This window comes from Notothenia rossii, assembly GCF_949606895.1.
Source record: "Notothenia rossii genome assembly, chromosome: 1".
NCBI classification, from domain to species: Eukaryota; Metazoa; Chordata; class Actinopteri; order Perciformes; family Nototheniidae; genus Notothenia; species Notothenia rossii.
The window spans coordinates 31,281,237-31,296,071 of NC_136912.1; the positions used below are offsets into that span (position 1 = coordinate 31,281,237).

The 14,835-nt window shown below is 40.7% G+C and overlaps 1 protein-coding gene across 1 annotated transcript; it reads left to right on the forward strand.

Moving 5' to 3' along the window:
* Positions 1-6,474: 6,474 nt before the first annotated feature.
* Positions 6,475-12,858, forward strand: LOC307022361 (germ cell-specific gene 1-like protein). The gene is made up of 5 exons (XM_079655143.1): positions 6,475-6,881; positions 8,849-8,896; positions 10,479-10,631; positions 10,949-11,060; positions 11,683-12,858. Exons 1-5 carry the CDS (start codon positions 6,593-6,595, stop codon positions 11,975-11,977), a joined length of 897 nt encoding a protein of 298 aa, XP_079511269.1. The 5' UTR covers positions 6,475-6,592; the 3' UTR covers positions 11,978-12,858.
* The last annotated feature ends 1,977 nt before the right edge of the window (positions 12,859-14,835 follow it).

Here is a 14,835-nt window from a genome sequence, read left to right on the forward strand (position 1 = left end):
CCATGTGTAAATTGAAAAGATAATACATGCAACATAGGTAGTCCAAATGTTTGGAAATGCATGTGTGTATAATAGGAAGATGAATCCACGAGGATATCCATCCAGGACTTATGATCCAGGACCACAGCCACGACTCAAGATCCAGGACTCGCGATCCATGACACAGGACCGCAGGATCATCCATGACTCCGGATCCCGGCGTATATAGACACCAAGAAGAAAGAAATTTGGGGAAGCTGTGTTAATCGGAACATGAGAGTACACAGGTATAGACAGAGAGAAGGACGAAGTAAGATGTCCCCCGACAAACTAAGCCTATATCAGCAAAACTAGGGGCTGAATCTAATCAGCCCTAACTATAAGCTTTATCAAAAAGGAAGGTCTTAAGCGCACTCTTAAAAACGGATAGGGTGTCTGCCGTCCGAACACAAACTGGAAGCTGATTCCACAAAAGTGGAGCTTGATAAGAACAGGCTCTGGCTCCCATTGTACTTTTAGAGACTCTAGGAACAACCAACAATCCTGCATTCTTGGAACGCAATGCCCTAGTAGGACAGTAGGGTATAATGAGTTCTTTAAGGTAAGATGGCGCCTGCCCATTAAGGGCTTTGTAGGCGAGAAGAAGAATTTTAAATTCTATCCTGTGTTCTATAGGGAGCCAGTGTAAGGCAGCCAGAACAGGAGTAATGTGGTCCCTTTTCCTAACTCTGGTTAGTACACGAGCTGCAGCATTTTGAATCAGCTGAAGCTACTTGACTGACTTATTGGTACACCCTGACAATAAGGAGTTACAATAATCCAGCCTTGAAGTAAAAAAATGCATGGACTAGTTTCTCTTCATCATTTTGAGGCAAGATATGCCTGATTTTTGCAATGTTACGTAGATGGAAGTAGGCGGTCCTTGAAATTGATTTTATGTGGGCGTTAAAGGATAAATCCTGATCAAATATAACACCAAGATTCCTTACAGTCTCACTGGAGGCCAAATTAATGCCATCCATAGTTAGTATATCTTTAGATAATTTGTTTCATAGATTCTTTGGGCCAAGTACAATAACTTCAGTTTTGGTCGTGTTTAACATAAACATTTTTAAGGTCATCCACGTTTTTAAGTCCTTGAGGCAGTCTTGAATTTGATTTAGATGATTAATTTCATCAGGCTTGATTGATAAATATAGTTAAGTATCATCCGCATAACAATGACATTTTACAGAATGATTCCTTATAATATTGCCAAACGGAAGCATATATAATGTGAACAAAATAGGTCCGAGCACTGAGCCCTGTGGCACTGCATGGCTAACTTTGGTTTGCGTGGAAGATTCATCGTTGACACGTACAAATTGAGAGCGTTCAGATAGATAGGAGCTAAACCAGCCTAAAGCATTTCCCTGTATGCCAACTAAGTGCTCTAGTCTTTGCAATAGGATATCATGGTCGATAGTATCAAATGCAGCACTGAGATCGAGCAAAACAAGAATAGAGACAAGTCCCTTGTCTGAGGCTATTAGAATGTCATTTGTGACTTTAAACAGAGCTGTCTCTGTACTATGATGTGTTCTAAAGCCAGACTGAAAACCTTCAAATAAATCATAGTTTTTTAAGTAATCACACAGCTGTTTTGCGACTGCTTTCTAAAGAATTTTTGAGAGGAACGGAAGATTAGAAATAGGTCTATAGTTGGCTAAAACCTCTGGATCGAGGTTGTGCTTTTTAAGAAGCGGTTTTATCACTGCTACTTTGAATTATTGTGGAACATAGCCTGATAATAAAGACATATTCATAATGTTTAATAAAGAAGTGCTAATTAATGGAAAAACTTATTTTCACCGCTTAGTTGGAATCGGGTCTAAGATACACGTTGATGGTTTAGAAGAGAGAATCATTGAATTTAATTGTTCAATGTTTATGGCTGAAAAGCATTCTAGTTTACTATCTAGTGTAATATTAGAACTTACGTTTCCGGGAGCTGTTGATAATACCATACTGGTCAAAGGCAAGAGGTCATTAATTTTGTTTCTAAGAGTAACAATTTTATCGTTAAAAAAGCACATAAAATCATTACTACTGAGTGCTATGGGAATAGAAGGCTCAGTCGAGCTGTGGCTCTCTGTCAGCCTGGCTACAGTGCTGAAAATAAATCTTGCATTATTCTTATTCTCATCTATTAATGAAGAGTAGTAGTCTGCTCTCGCTTAACACAGTGCTTTCTTATATTCATTGAGAGTAATATGCCAAATTAAACGAGATTCTTCATGTTTAGTGGAACGTCATATCCTTTCAAGTTGTCTCGACTTTTGCTTTATTTTTTGGGTTTCGGCATTATGCCATGGAGCTAATCTATGTTGTTTTATTTTCTTCTTATTCAAAGGAGCAACAGAGTCTAATTTTATTCGCAGCGCATCTGTAGCACTATCAACAACATGATCAATTTGGGGTGGTGTACATTTTGTATAAGTTTCCTCCCTTACATGCATACATGCTATCGAGTTAAGTATTGGTGGAATCTCTTCCTTAAATGTGGCTATAGCACTAACAGATAGGTTTCTGCTGCAGGAGCTTTTGGCTAATGCTTTGTAGTCTAGTAACAGTACTTCAAAAGTTACTAAGAAATGGTCGGATAAAGCAGGATTATGCGGTTTGACTAATAGTTGCTCAATTTCAATACCATAAGTCAGAACAAGGTCGAGAGTGTGATTATAGCAGTGGGTTGGTTTATTTACACTCTGACCGAAACCAACAGAATCTAATATAGAGTTAAATGCAACAGTAAGGCTATTTTTTATCATCGTAAACATGAATATTAAAGTCGCCTACGATAATTACTTTATCTGTTTTAAGTACCAAAGCTGATAAAAACTCAGAGAATTCTGATAAGAATTCTGAATAAGGACCTGGTGCACGGTACACTGTAACAAATAAGATTGGCTCCAAAGTTTTCCAGTAAGACTAAAAACGAGGCTTTCAAAGGAGGTATAATTTAATTTTGGTTTAGTATTGATAAGTAAACTTGAGTCAAAGATTGCAGCAACTCCACCTCCTCGGCCCGTGCCTCGGGCAATATGAGTATTGATATGGCTGGGTGGAGTGGCCTCATTTATGCTGACATATTCTTCATGTCTCAACCAAGTTTCAGTGAGACAGCATATCAATATTATAATCTGATATTAAATCATTTACCAATATTGCTTTAGATGCTAGAGATCTTATGTTTAAGAGACCACATTTAATCTTCCTGTTTTGTTGCACTGTAGTAGTTGTTACATTTACTTTTAGTAAGTTATTATGTATGACACCTCTATTAGGTTTTACCTTAAATTGTCCTTGGGCAGACACACACACCGTTAATATTGGGTATTTTATTGGGTTCTGGATTCCTATGGATGACTGCCTAGGAGAGAGCGCAGAGAAGCGTTTAAGACTGCGACTCCGCCTCCTGGTCTCAACTCCAGTTTGTCATGGATTAAGTCCACAAAGCCCTGAAATGTTTGCCAAAATGAGATTTGCACCTTCCAAAGTAGGATGAATGCCGTCTCTCTTAATCAGACCAGGTTTTCCCCAGAAGGCTGTCCAAAGACCTTCAGGTAATGTAAAACACAGAGGCCCTTTTAAGAGCCTGAGTTTAGTTCGTCCCTTCTGAGCTATTGCGGAAACAGCCCAACATGGCGGACTTTGTGAAGAGGACCTGCTTCCCATGTATATTTTCTAAGAATAAATAATCTCAGCGGATTTTAAACTCATGAATATTATACTCTATTTCTGCCAATAAATCCTTAACCATACATGCTGGACTTTCAAGTTGACTGCATACAATTGACACAGCAAGCAAGATAGGGAAGAGCAAAATTATGCTAAGCTAAATTGGAAAACATATGTGCCTAAACCAGGACTTTGCAATAATATGAAAAAAACATGAAGTCCACAAATACCATAAATTAGTAATTGTTTTGCATTTGAGTCTATATTGAATCTCTTTGTGTTTCTTAGGATGTTACCTACAGTAGTATTCAAAGATTTCAAGAAATCAGATGTATCCTTGATTCTTCAAATTCAGATCTAGACATTCATATTCAATCTATCCTCATGTGGTGGGTACATAGGGAATTATTCTCCTAGGATTTAGTGGATGTGTGAACGAAGCAAAGGACTTTAAAACGTGTTAATTTGAGAGCGGGGATTAGCTTCCTGTTATTGCCACACATTATCACCACCCTCATGGACGTCATAAACAGTGTACCGTCTGCATGGCCAAGTATTCTGACTCTCACTATGCTGCTGATACTCAATAAGACTCTTTGGCAGCTGTTGGCAGGAACCACTGGGTGATTCCAGGACACGTTTCCAAGCTTTTGAATGTGGGAAGCGGGAAGTGATTACTTACCCCAACAGTGGGTCTTTTCCTGGAACTTTTTCAACTCTCACCAAAACAGTTCATCAAATGAAATGGGTTTTCCTATGAGCATTCGTAATAAAAGCAAGTGGTATTTGAAGTGAGAGGTTTAAATCCTGTATAATCAAAGCAGCTAATGTCCCTGTCATCCTTTGATCACTTTTACTTGAAACCCCTTGCAAGTTCTTAATTACCCACATTTATAGGAGCAGCTTGTTCAGCAGTATTTGGGGCATTGTGGTGTCCTGATTTGCCATAGTCGTAATCTGTATAACAGAGATGTCAAGCATATCTGGCCTCCTTTACTCTTGGGTTGCAAACAGTGTTTGCACGGAGGCTCAAACGACTTTTTAGTTCATTCTCAAACAGCAAAATCATATCATTCATGGGAAACATCTTGGAAATGCCAACATCAGTTGCCCTTCAGAAGACTTTGGCTGAAGTCTTGTGGAGTCATCAGTACTTATTTTCCGAGTGTGAAGAGTTCATCAGAACCCCATCAGCGTCATCAGCAGCAGCTCATCATCCTCTAATAGCGCTTTTCCACTGCTGGGCCTCGCTCGGCTTAGTATGGTATGGCTAGGCCTCGTTAGGCCTTGTTAGGCCAGGCTCACTTTATGCTGCGTTTCCATTACAGTTTAGGAACTGGGGTAGTAACTATAGTAACGCAGTGTAGGCGGAGCCGTGACGTCATCTTCAATACGAAACACGAAACCAACATCAGCCGTTAGCTGTAAGCACTCAGAGCTCACAGCTCCTCATATCTGTTCAGAAACTAGACAAAAGTTAAACAAGTACAAACCACAGACTGTCTGTGTCATGGTGAATACAGTCACTGGCTTATTCATGTCTGTATAGGCATAATTTTAATTGTTGGCGGCTCATTTAATAACTATTAATTTGACTAGTTTGCATGCTCTTGTGCTTAGTGAATACTAAAGAAGACCATTGTCTCTGTGTTAACTGATTAGTTTGTAGACTTATGTTGAGTATTAAACAATTGCGTGAGTGTGAGGGTATTAAAATAAATTGGTCAGTAAGTCAGAGATATGCAACTATATTTAACTTTTTGTTTTAAAACATTTTTTTATAAATGATTATGCAAGTGCCCTTTTTCTCACTTGAGCTCTCGTCCCCCCAAATGTCTGTGTGTCCCTGTATGGGAACATATACAGTAGTATTTGATTAGTCATCAGGATAAGAAAAACACTAACATTTAGAAGATTGTGGTGAATATTCCAATATCGGGATTATGGTTAATATCTTCATGAGGATCTCAAGAGTTATTGGAAAGAGAGGTCGAGCTCATTTTCATGGAAGAAAATGGTGGCATTGGGATATTTTTTTTTTTAATCCTCTGGAGCAGAGAGAGGAGCTGCGGATTATTGTTATTGATTAATGCATCAGTGTTTCTTAGGGTCAAAAACACTAAACTCACAACTTCAAATGAAAGTGTTTACTTTATTTAATAAAAGAGCACATGTTCAATGTGAAAAGTGACAGTAGATATAGATTAGTTGCAATTTGGTGCTATATATATATATAAAAAAATTAATAAAAAGGAAAATTATAAATTAAAAAAAGGCAGCGCCCCTCCAAGACAATGGTAGGGGAAACACTGAATTGTATTTCCTTACACTGTAGTTGATACTTTTAACTTAAATAATAATTGCAGTACTTCCTCCAGCTCTGGTAATATAATAAGTAAATACATATAGTAATATGTAATAAGTAAATAAATGTATAGCAATATAACGTAGTAGCTTTTGTCGTGAATAGGATAATAGCAGTCTGAAGTTGTGAGAATAGACTGTCACCCACAAGGGAGGAAATGCATCATATTGACAGAGAGACAGAGAGGGGAGAGAAAGTGCATCTGCATCATTAGAAAATCCCACTTGATGCAATGCAGCGTTAAATCCTTTGACAACGTGGATTCCTATCGCCGGACGCGCGCGGACCACCCAAAGGAAAACACTTCCTCGAGTGTGACACTTTGACACACAGCTGATTCAGTGTGTGCATGCCTTCGGTCTCCTCAGCATCCATGGAGTTGTTTGCTCACTATAGAGTGCCAATTGGGACCTGTACTTCTCCACCAGGTGTGTTTGGAAACAATTAGCCGTGGCTCGTGCACCTGCTCCACCCAGCACCCATGAACTTTTCGGACCTCCGCGTGCCGCCCCATCCCTCTCACGGACAATGAAGACGACTCGCAGGTGCAGGAGTCTCCTGTCGGTCAGCTTGAACTTCTTCGCCCTTTTCTTCTCCATTACCGCGTTTATAACGACGTACTGGTGCGTGGGGACCCAGAGAGTCCCCAAGCCAAAGTGCAGCAAACTGCGGACTCACCAGTGCATAGACTACGGAGTGAACGAGACGGACCCGAATAAGGTGGTGTACAGCTGGGAGACCGGGGACGACCGCTTCCTCTTCAGACAGTTTCACACCGGCATCTGGTACTCCTGCGAGGAGAACATCCACGATGAAAGTAAGAAGAGTAGAAGGTGTGTGTGTGTGTGTGTGTGTGTGTGTGTGTGTGTGTGTGTGTGTGTGTGTGTGTGTGTGTGTGTGTGTGTGTGTGTGTATAATAATTGGGAGGGATGAATTAGTTAGATAAACAAAAAATAAGTTTAAGAGACTTATATCCATGTCCTAAGTGCAATAATGTATGCGTTTCAATGACTGTTAATGCAGGGATAATTGTGTCTACTTCACGGGTCTGGAAAAGGCTCGTTTTTAGGAAGAAAGTGGGGAATAAGAAACATTTAACCATAAACCATTTTTTTCCCTTTGAAAGTCCTTAAATACCCTATAGAGGTTATATTAACCTACAAAAAAGTATTAAAACATTGCACCCCACCCTCACATTTCACTTGCTCCTTTCCCCTATGTTTTATTTTGATTCTGACAGAGTAGATTATTTTTGTCATCATCAGATTATTGTCTGAGCCTACTTAACCTCATTCACATTTTAAAACACAAACCAAAATAAATACATGTTCACATTTTTTGTTGTTGTTGGAAATCATCATTTAATTTGTCATTTTAACTCCCTTATTTGTCATAATGCAGCTCTAAATTCAGCTCTCTTTTGCGTATTCCCTTTCATAACAATTTAGGGATAATCGCTTCTTCCATTTATATCAGACTACTTATCTAATTGCAGGGATCTGGCATAGCCTGGTTATCTGTTTATTTTGTAATGCAGAGTAAGAGAGGTACAGAGGAGTTTCAGAATGAAGTTTCTTTTTTTTAAAAGAGAAAAGGATGATTCTCACTCTTCAGTATTGTACTCAGATCTAGGATTTAAGTGAAACACTTGATCGTGGCTGCATGTGATTGCTTAGCAGCTTAATCCAATGGGGAGAAAACCAGTAAATGATGTGTTCACAAGCCTTCTCTCTACTGTTGAAGGAATATGGTGACGTTGGTGTAAAGTAATTTAACAAAGGGCTCAAGGACGTGTCACTGAAGGTAACAAACATAACAGGGTGAAAGTTCAGGTCAAAGATGAGATGAGGCCAGATTACTTCATGTGGTTAGTTCACTGCAACTTGTGTAAAATATCTCCCAGCATTCATCTTCAATTCAATAAAAAAATGTGCTAACAATTCATATGTTGATATTGTTCAAGACTAGAAATAAAGCACCTATTGAGAAAATTTAAGAATTCCTAGCACATGTCTATCTCATCAAGTGGCTTTACGTTGGTGGGGAGGGGGAGCACCGGCTTGAGTTGATAAGGTTTATGTAACAGCAGCCTTGATGAGTTTTTCCTCAAAACAGCTGTTGCCACCATCTTTTTACCTAATTAAAGTGTTCCACTTAGAACAAATCCAGCTACGCGCCTCGCTCGACAGAAGACGAGGGAAAACACATCTGGAGGAATGGGTATTTTTTTACATTGTATTTGTTAATTTGAAAAAGGCTTTCATTACATCTAGGTGTTTAATTTTTTTAATGGTGTCCAAATAGTAATCATAATCGATGCTATTTTGTCATTGTAACTCAATGCAAAATGGGCCTAATTCAACAGGATAGATCCAGATATTGGGTAAAGGTTGCCAATGCCAACACACCAGCTGGTGACACAGAATCAGGTGCCCGAAAGCAGCTGCATTTCTGACATATGTCTCTTATTCAACATCCTGTTCATTCATTTTTTAACTTATGAACTCTGACCTTGCTGTATCGGTGTGATCATCAGGCGCCATGTTTCATGCTTTGTCTAAACCGGTCCAGAGATACACACCTGGACAGATTAAGAGGACTGAGGCCTGTATCAGTTCAGTACTAAGAGCCTTTATTTTTGTTTAATCCAGAACATGCCCCCTCTGAACTTCCAGAAACAGGTTAATCACAAATATCTGAACTGCCACATAGTGAATTCAATATGAGATGCTACTGCTATCATGCTGTGCGAAGTCACGACAATATATATTTGTTCTGCTTCAGGTGAGATGTGCAGAAGCTTCATCGACTTGGCCCCTGCATCAGAGAAAGGTGAGTCCACTGCTCATCATCATAAACCATGATCAGAAGTTCTCCAACAATCCCAAGTGTTGTTAAAATGTTGAAACGCAGCCTGAAAGGTTTATTGTATTCTCAAGTCATCCTCACAGCGGAGTGCGTTGAAGCTTGCCGGCGGGCGTGTCTGAAGCTCGACCAACAACCAATCACATGAATCTCCCGCCCCTGACACACAAGCAGTGGTTTGATAGAGCTTGTACTGGCATATGATTCGATTGGCTGACGCTTCTGCCGAGGCTTCAAAAAAAAATTACACATGAAAAACAAACCTTGCGAAAAAATATCCAAATTGCATTATTGCATTTTTATTCAATTAGCATTTTACTCAAACAAAACATGCTGTACATGTGTGAAAATAATATGTTTACATTTTCACACCAATGAAATCCTTTATAGGCTTCTATATGTTTGTGAAAAAGAACTTACAGATAATTATATATAGATGATTACAGTACACTCCCTTAGGCAAATCTGGAACTGTAGAAGTAACCTGTATATTTGTTTATCAATTCGACCAATTTGTAAAGGTGTATTATCAAACATTAATGACAATTAAGTTTAGTAAGGATAAGGATTTTCAACTTTGCCATCTGAGAAAATGTCATCCTGTATTGCAAGTGATTGAATCAGAAGATACTAAAATAATTCAGTTCAATGTGTGTAAATAATAATGTCAACCAGATGAACGTGGCCGTCAAGAAAATGTTGAGTAAATATGTCTCCAAATTTCTACTAAAGGTCTCCACTATGTCTGGTCTCTTCCTGATCTGTTCATGAATGGAGAGTAAGCTGAACCCAACATGCTGTTCCTTGCTGTTTAAAGCAGATATTTAAAAGGAAAAGAGCAAAAGAAATGTCTGCAAAAAAGTTGATTTTTCAAGCATTCACACTGTGAATAAAGGCATCAACCAATGCTGTGTGCGAAATTAGCTGCGCCCCGCCAACGGAGCCCCGCGCCCCCCCCCCCCCCCCCTGAAATTCAAGGCGTTTAAAAAAAAAAAAAAATTATGATTAAAAAAAAAGAATATATATAAGATATACTGTCATTTTTCCCATTGAACATGTGCTCTTTTATTAAATAAACTAAACACTTTCATTTTAAGTTGTGAGTTTAGTGTTTTTGACCCTAAGAAACACTCATGCATTAATCAATAACAATAATCCACAGCTCCTCTCTCTGCTCCAGAGGATATAAAAATATACATCCCAATGCCCCCGCCCCCCCCTCAGGCAGCACCCCCCCAAAGCAGTAAACCTAGGGGAAACACTGACATTGAAATGTAAACTTAAGTAGTGTTACAGAGGCTTATGAGTCGAGGATGCTGAGTGATGCAGTTCTTTAACATTTTAGAGTATTCTGTGTTTTAATGTCTTCCTTTGATCCTCAGCAATACACCTGTTGATTGATTCTTGAGAAAGTCAAAGGACATTCAGACATGTGGTTCCATCACATGAAACACTTTGGACTTACTGTGACTTTGTGTTATGTAAACTGTACATTACATAACACAATGATTAAAATGTTATCATAATCAAATGTGTCCCCCCTTTGCAGGGATGCTGTGGCTGTCGCTGGTTTCTGAGATGTTGTACATCATCCTGCTGCTGGTGGGCTTCAGCCTCATGTGTTTAGACCTGGTCCACTCCAGCAACGTCATCGATGGACTCAAGCTCAACGCCTTCGCTGCCATCTTCACTGTGCTCTCAGGTAGTCAGGTTTTATTTTTAATGAACAAAGAGACTTTCAGTACTTGTTTTTATTGCTTTTTGGAGCTATAGTCAAGAGTTTGACATTCCATTAGCCAAAACTTGATAAAAGATAAGCATTGTGTAGAAAGTAGGGCATGAATTCAAGAATTGAAGGCTATCAATGGACATTACATTATCTTGTTTACATATTTGCATATTTCATGAGATGGTTTTACTCTAGTTCAAAACTTGTTGAAGCTTACCATGCTGTTTCTGAAGAGTTATTTTTGTATACTTATATTTCTAGCTAACCACATTTTGTCTTTATTGTTTCAGGTCTTCTGGGCATGGTGGCTCATGTGATGTACACACAGGTGTTCCAGGTCACTGTCAGCCTCGGCCCCCCCGACTGGAGACCCTACAACTGGGTATACGGCTGGTCCTTTTGGTATGACACACTCAAACTTAAAGATTGTACTCACACCATCATCATCCATCATATCATATAAAGCTCTGTTTTATAAATAAAGTTGATTTGAATTAGCCGGTAAGAGGCCAGATGAGCGATTCCCTTCTGCACGTAGCAGCCTCAAATAGTTGGTTGTATCTCTGCTGTCACCTCTCCTTAGCATCACTGTTTCTAATGAAAAAAATCCCAAAGCTCTCATGTTATGGTAGGCTTAGGCTTTGGTGTGCAAAGCTCCAATGCAAGCCTGATTGGAATTGCATAAGGAGATGATATTTCACAATATGCACAGTATGCTGAAAAATCGTTTGCAGAAGCGAAACAATTCTAGACCTTTTGTTGGCATTAACCAACGCGCGTGAAGTACATGAGGCAATGATTTGATTGTCTGATCTCTCATGTAGCCCAGCATGCTTGAGGAGAATGAAAAATACTTCAATGTGCTTAACACTAATCTCCACAAACAAAAAATATTGAGAAAAAATGTATCCAAATGCAATTTTGAATTGATTCTCTACATGGGTGTTCCCCTTTTTTAATCATAAAATCCAACACCAGTCACTACTTGTGCTGAATTACTTAGCGATATATATTTATTTTTCAGCATGGCCTGGGCGTCCTTTACCTGCTGCATGGGCGCATCAGTCACCACCCTCAACTCCTACACCAAGACAGTCATCGAGTTCAGGCACAAGCGCAAGACCTTTGAGCAAAGCATCCGCGAAGAGAACGCACGGGAAGCAATTGGATATTACCGCGAACGCTCCCTGCAATCTATCTCAAAATCCGTGGAGGTTTATCCCAGCCAGTCTCTGAAAAGCAGCAGGAAAACTCCCATACCTGTGGACTCTCTGGACCTGAGTGACATTGCAGGATCTTTGGGGGAGGAGCAGTGCTGAGCGGGACAGGAAAGATCAGTGGTGACAACTTGATGGATGGAAGAGTTTTTATCGTTCAGGTGGAAAACACTTTGGAGGATTTCAGGCTGTATCATTAGCTCAACTCTTTTTAACACTGCCTTAATTGTGGGTGTGTTGTTGACATTGGAAGTCACCCCTTTTACACTGAGGCAGTTCCAGGAATGGTTCGGAGCCGATGTCCGTTTGCGAACCATTTTGTTGTGTTTCCACTGCAGAGGTGCTGGCTCTCAGCTGCGTAAATTGGTTGAACTAGGGTACCAACTATTTGCCTGGACAGCACCAAGAGCATAAAGCAGTATACATCGGATCGGCAAAATGTACGTGAGCAACAGCAGTTCATGGCAAGTACCACGAAGAGTAGAAAGTTGTTGGAAAACTTGTGCTTGCTAGTGAATCTAGCCTTGTAAGTATAAGAACAAAATGAGCTGTCCTCAGCGAGGTCCAGCATTTTGTCATTTTCCCTGGTGTTGCTGGGAAGAGCAGCAAAGTAAGCGAGGATGTCATGACGAGGGGCTAATCTCTGGAAAAGCAAAAGGGTTAATTGGAGCTAGCCCCACTAGCCCTGCCACGGAAATTGTCGCGGTGGAAAAGGGGTAATGGGAGATTCTAACCAGCTTATACACTGGAAAAAACGGACATGAGCTAATCGCAATAAAGATGATGCTTCCTCTTTCCTGTCAAATGAAAATGTGAAGTATACTTTTATAGAGTGAGGTGCCAAAAAACTGCAGTGATGGCCACTTTAGGCTGGCTCCAACAGCACGCCTCTCCCCTAAGCCCCAATGTCAAAATGCACAACTTTACAGCAAAAATAAAAATGTTTACAGCCTGGCACCAAACTGTTTTGTTCCCAGTAGGTTTCCCTGTTCATAATAACTGTAAGGGGGGAGGGATTTTTTTGTTTGCATCATTAAAGAAACCCTATTATACTTGTATTGGTTTACCCTTTCCTGTTGTGTGCTATATGGTCTGCATGTAAATGATAACAGCAAAGGCTAAAATCCCTAAGTTCGTTACAGAAGGAGTTTCTCTCCCCCACACTCCCCCCCTGCCTGAAACGCCTCCATTGGACTTCTTTGTTTACTTCCTAAAAATAGGACCATCACTATGTAACACTTGCACTTCTATTGGCTAACGCTCCAACACATTGTATGTGATAGGTGTTTGCAACCCGCGGCTCCGGGGCCGCATGCGGCTCTTTAAACCCTCTGCTCTGGCTCCCTTGAGTTTAGACAAAAATAAGAAAGAAATTAAATACAAATATTTGTAGGACTATTATATTTTGTTGCATGGTTGAAAATGTTTCGTATCTTGTATTTTGAGGTGATACTGTGACACATTAATAAAAAAATAACGGTTTTAATTAGGTCAACTAAAATAAGCGTCATATCCTGCTACGGTCCCGCGCCAGCGCCTTCTCTTGCAAATGAATAACCTGACCCCGGTTCGATGAGCGAAATATGGATAAATCAAAGAAAATAAAAGTATCCGAGGAACACAGACAGTGGTGGCTGGCCAATAGAGGGCGCTAGTGCGCCGCCCTCCCTAAACCACACACAAAAACATTATTATTAATACTAATACTAATAACTCACCCTTTCTTATCCCTCCCACCTGACATTAGCAAGAACACACAAACACACACACACACACACACACACACACACACACACACACACACACACACACACACACACACACACACACACACACACACACACACACACACACACACACACACACACACACACACACACACACACACACACACACCCGAGGCCTGTAATACGAAACAGGATTTTCGCTTAGCCGGCTAACTTCAGGGAAAACTCTGGGTTTCCGGTCCTACGACGCTGGTTCTCTTTTTAGCGGGCTAGATCTCCATGGTAACTTATGCTGTGCGGCTAACCTGCCCCGAAGCAGGTTAGGTTGCAGGCTAAGAGATCAACTCAGTGAAAGCACTGCCTGCTGACCAATCAGAGCTCAGTGTGCGGAGTTTAAAGCGATCAAGTCATATTACAGGAGAAAGGAAATACAGAAAAACTGCCGTTGCAGGAAAGACTGAAGAGTTTATCGCCGGCCACTAGAGGGCAGTGTCACTGCTGTCGCTGCCCGGTTATGCCGTGCTCTGACCCGGAAGTGCCGAGCGGCCATTTTAGTTCAAACATTGTTCATGCACTCCGCCTCGAGTTGAGACGTTCGTCCACTCATTCATGTAAGACTGTTTCCACTATTATATTATACCATATATTATACTATATATATATTATAATATTATACTACTATACTCTGTTTCGTGGTATATATTTGTGTTGATTGAATTGCATGGATGTAATACTTTGTCAGCTTATCTTGCTGCATTATTCTGTTTTAGGGTGTCGTCATCGTTGTCAATAAATCACCGAAACTGACATTGAGGAGTGTGTTTCTTCATGACGACACCATGGTCGTTGTTGGATGCCCTGTCCCCGGCTGCGAGTTCAAATCCGATGACTTGTCTGAAGCACTCGTCATTGCTATATTGACGATTCATGGATGTAGCCACCAGCACGCAGCGCCTGTCATGGCCGCGCCAGCCCAGGCCCCAGCCCCTCACGGCCCGAGACTCGATCGGCCCAAAGTTGATGTGGGCGTGTCAATAGAGGAATGGAACGTGTTCATACGCCGTTGGAATGTATTCTGCGCCGGCTCAGGCATAGGGGACGCACAGGCCCCCTTCCAGCTGTTTCAGTGCGCTGGGCCTGTACTTGGAGACAGCCTGTTGAAAGCCGTCCCCGACGCCGCTTCCGGACCCTTGCCAGACCTGATCACCGTCATGCGTTCCCTAGCTGTCATCC

Excerpts from the sequence above, each read along its gene's own strand:
- LOC307022361 (XM_079655143.1), top strand. The coding sequence starts at position 6,593 with ATGAAGACGACTCGCAGGTGCAGGAGTCTCCTGTCGGTCAGCTTGAAC. Across the intron at positions 8,897-10,478 it reads GGCCCCTGCATCAGAGAAAG|GGATGCTGTGGCTGTCGCTG; the intron begins GTGAGTCCACTG and ends CCCCCTTTGCAG. Across the intron at positions 10,632-10,948 it reads CATCTTCACTGTGCTCTCAG|GTCTTCTGGGCATGGTGGCT; the intron begins GTAGTCAGGTTT and ends TTATTGTTTCAG.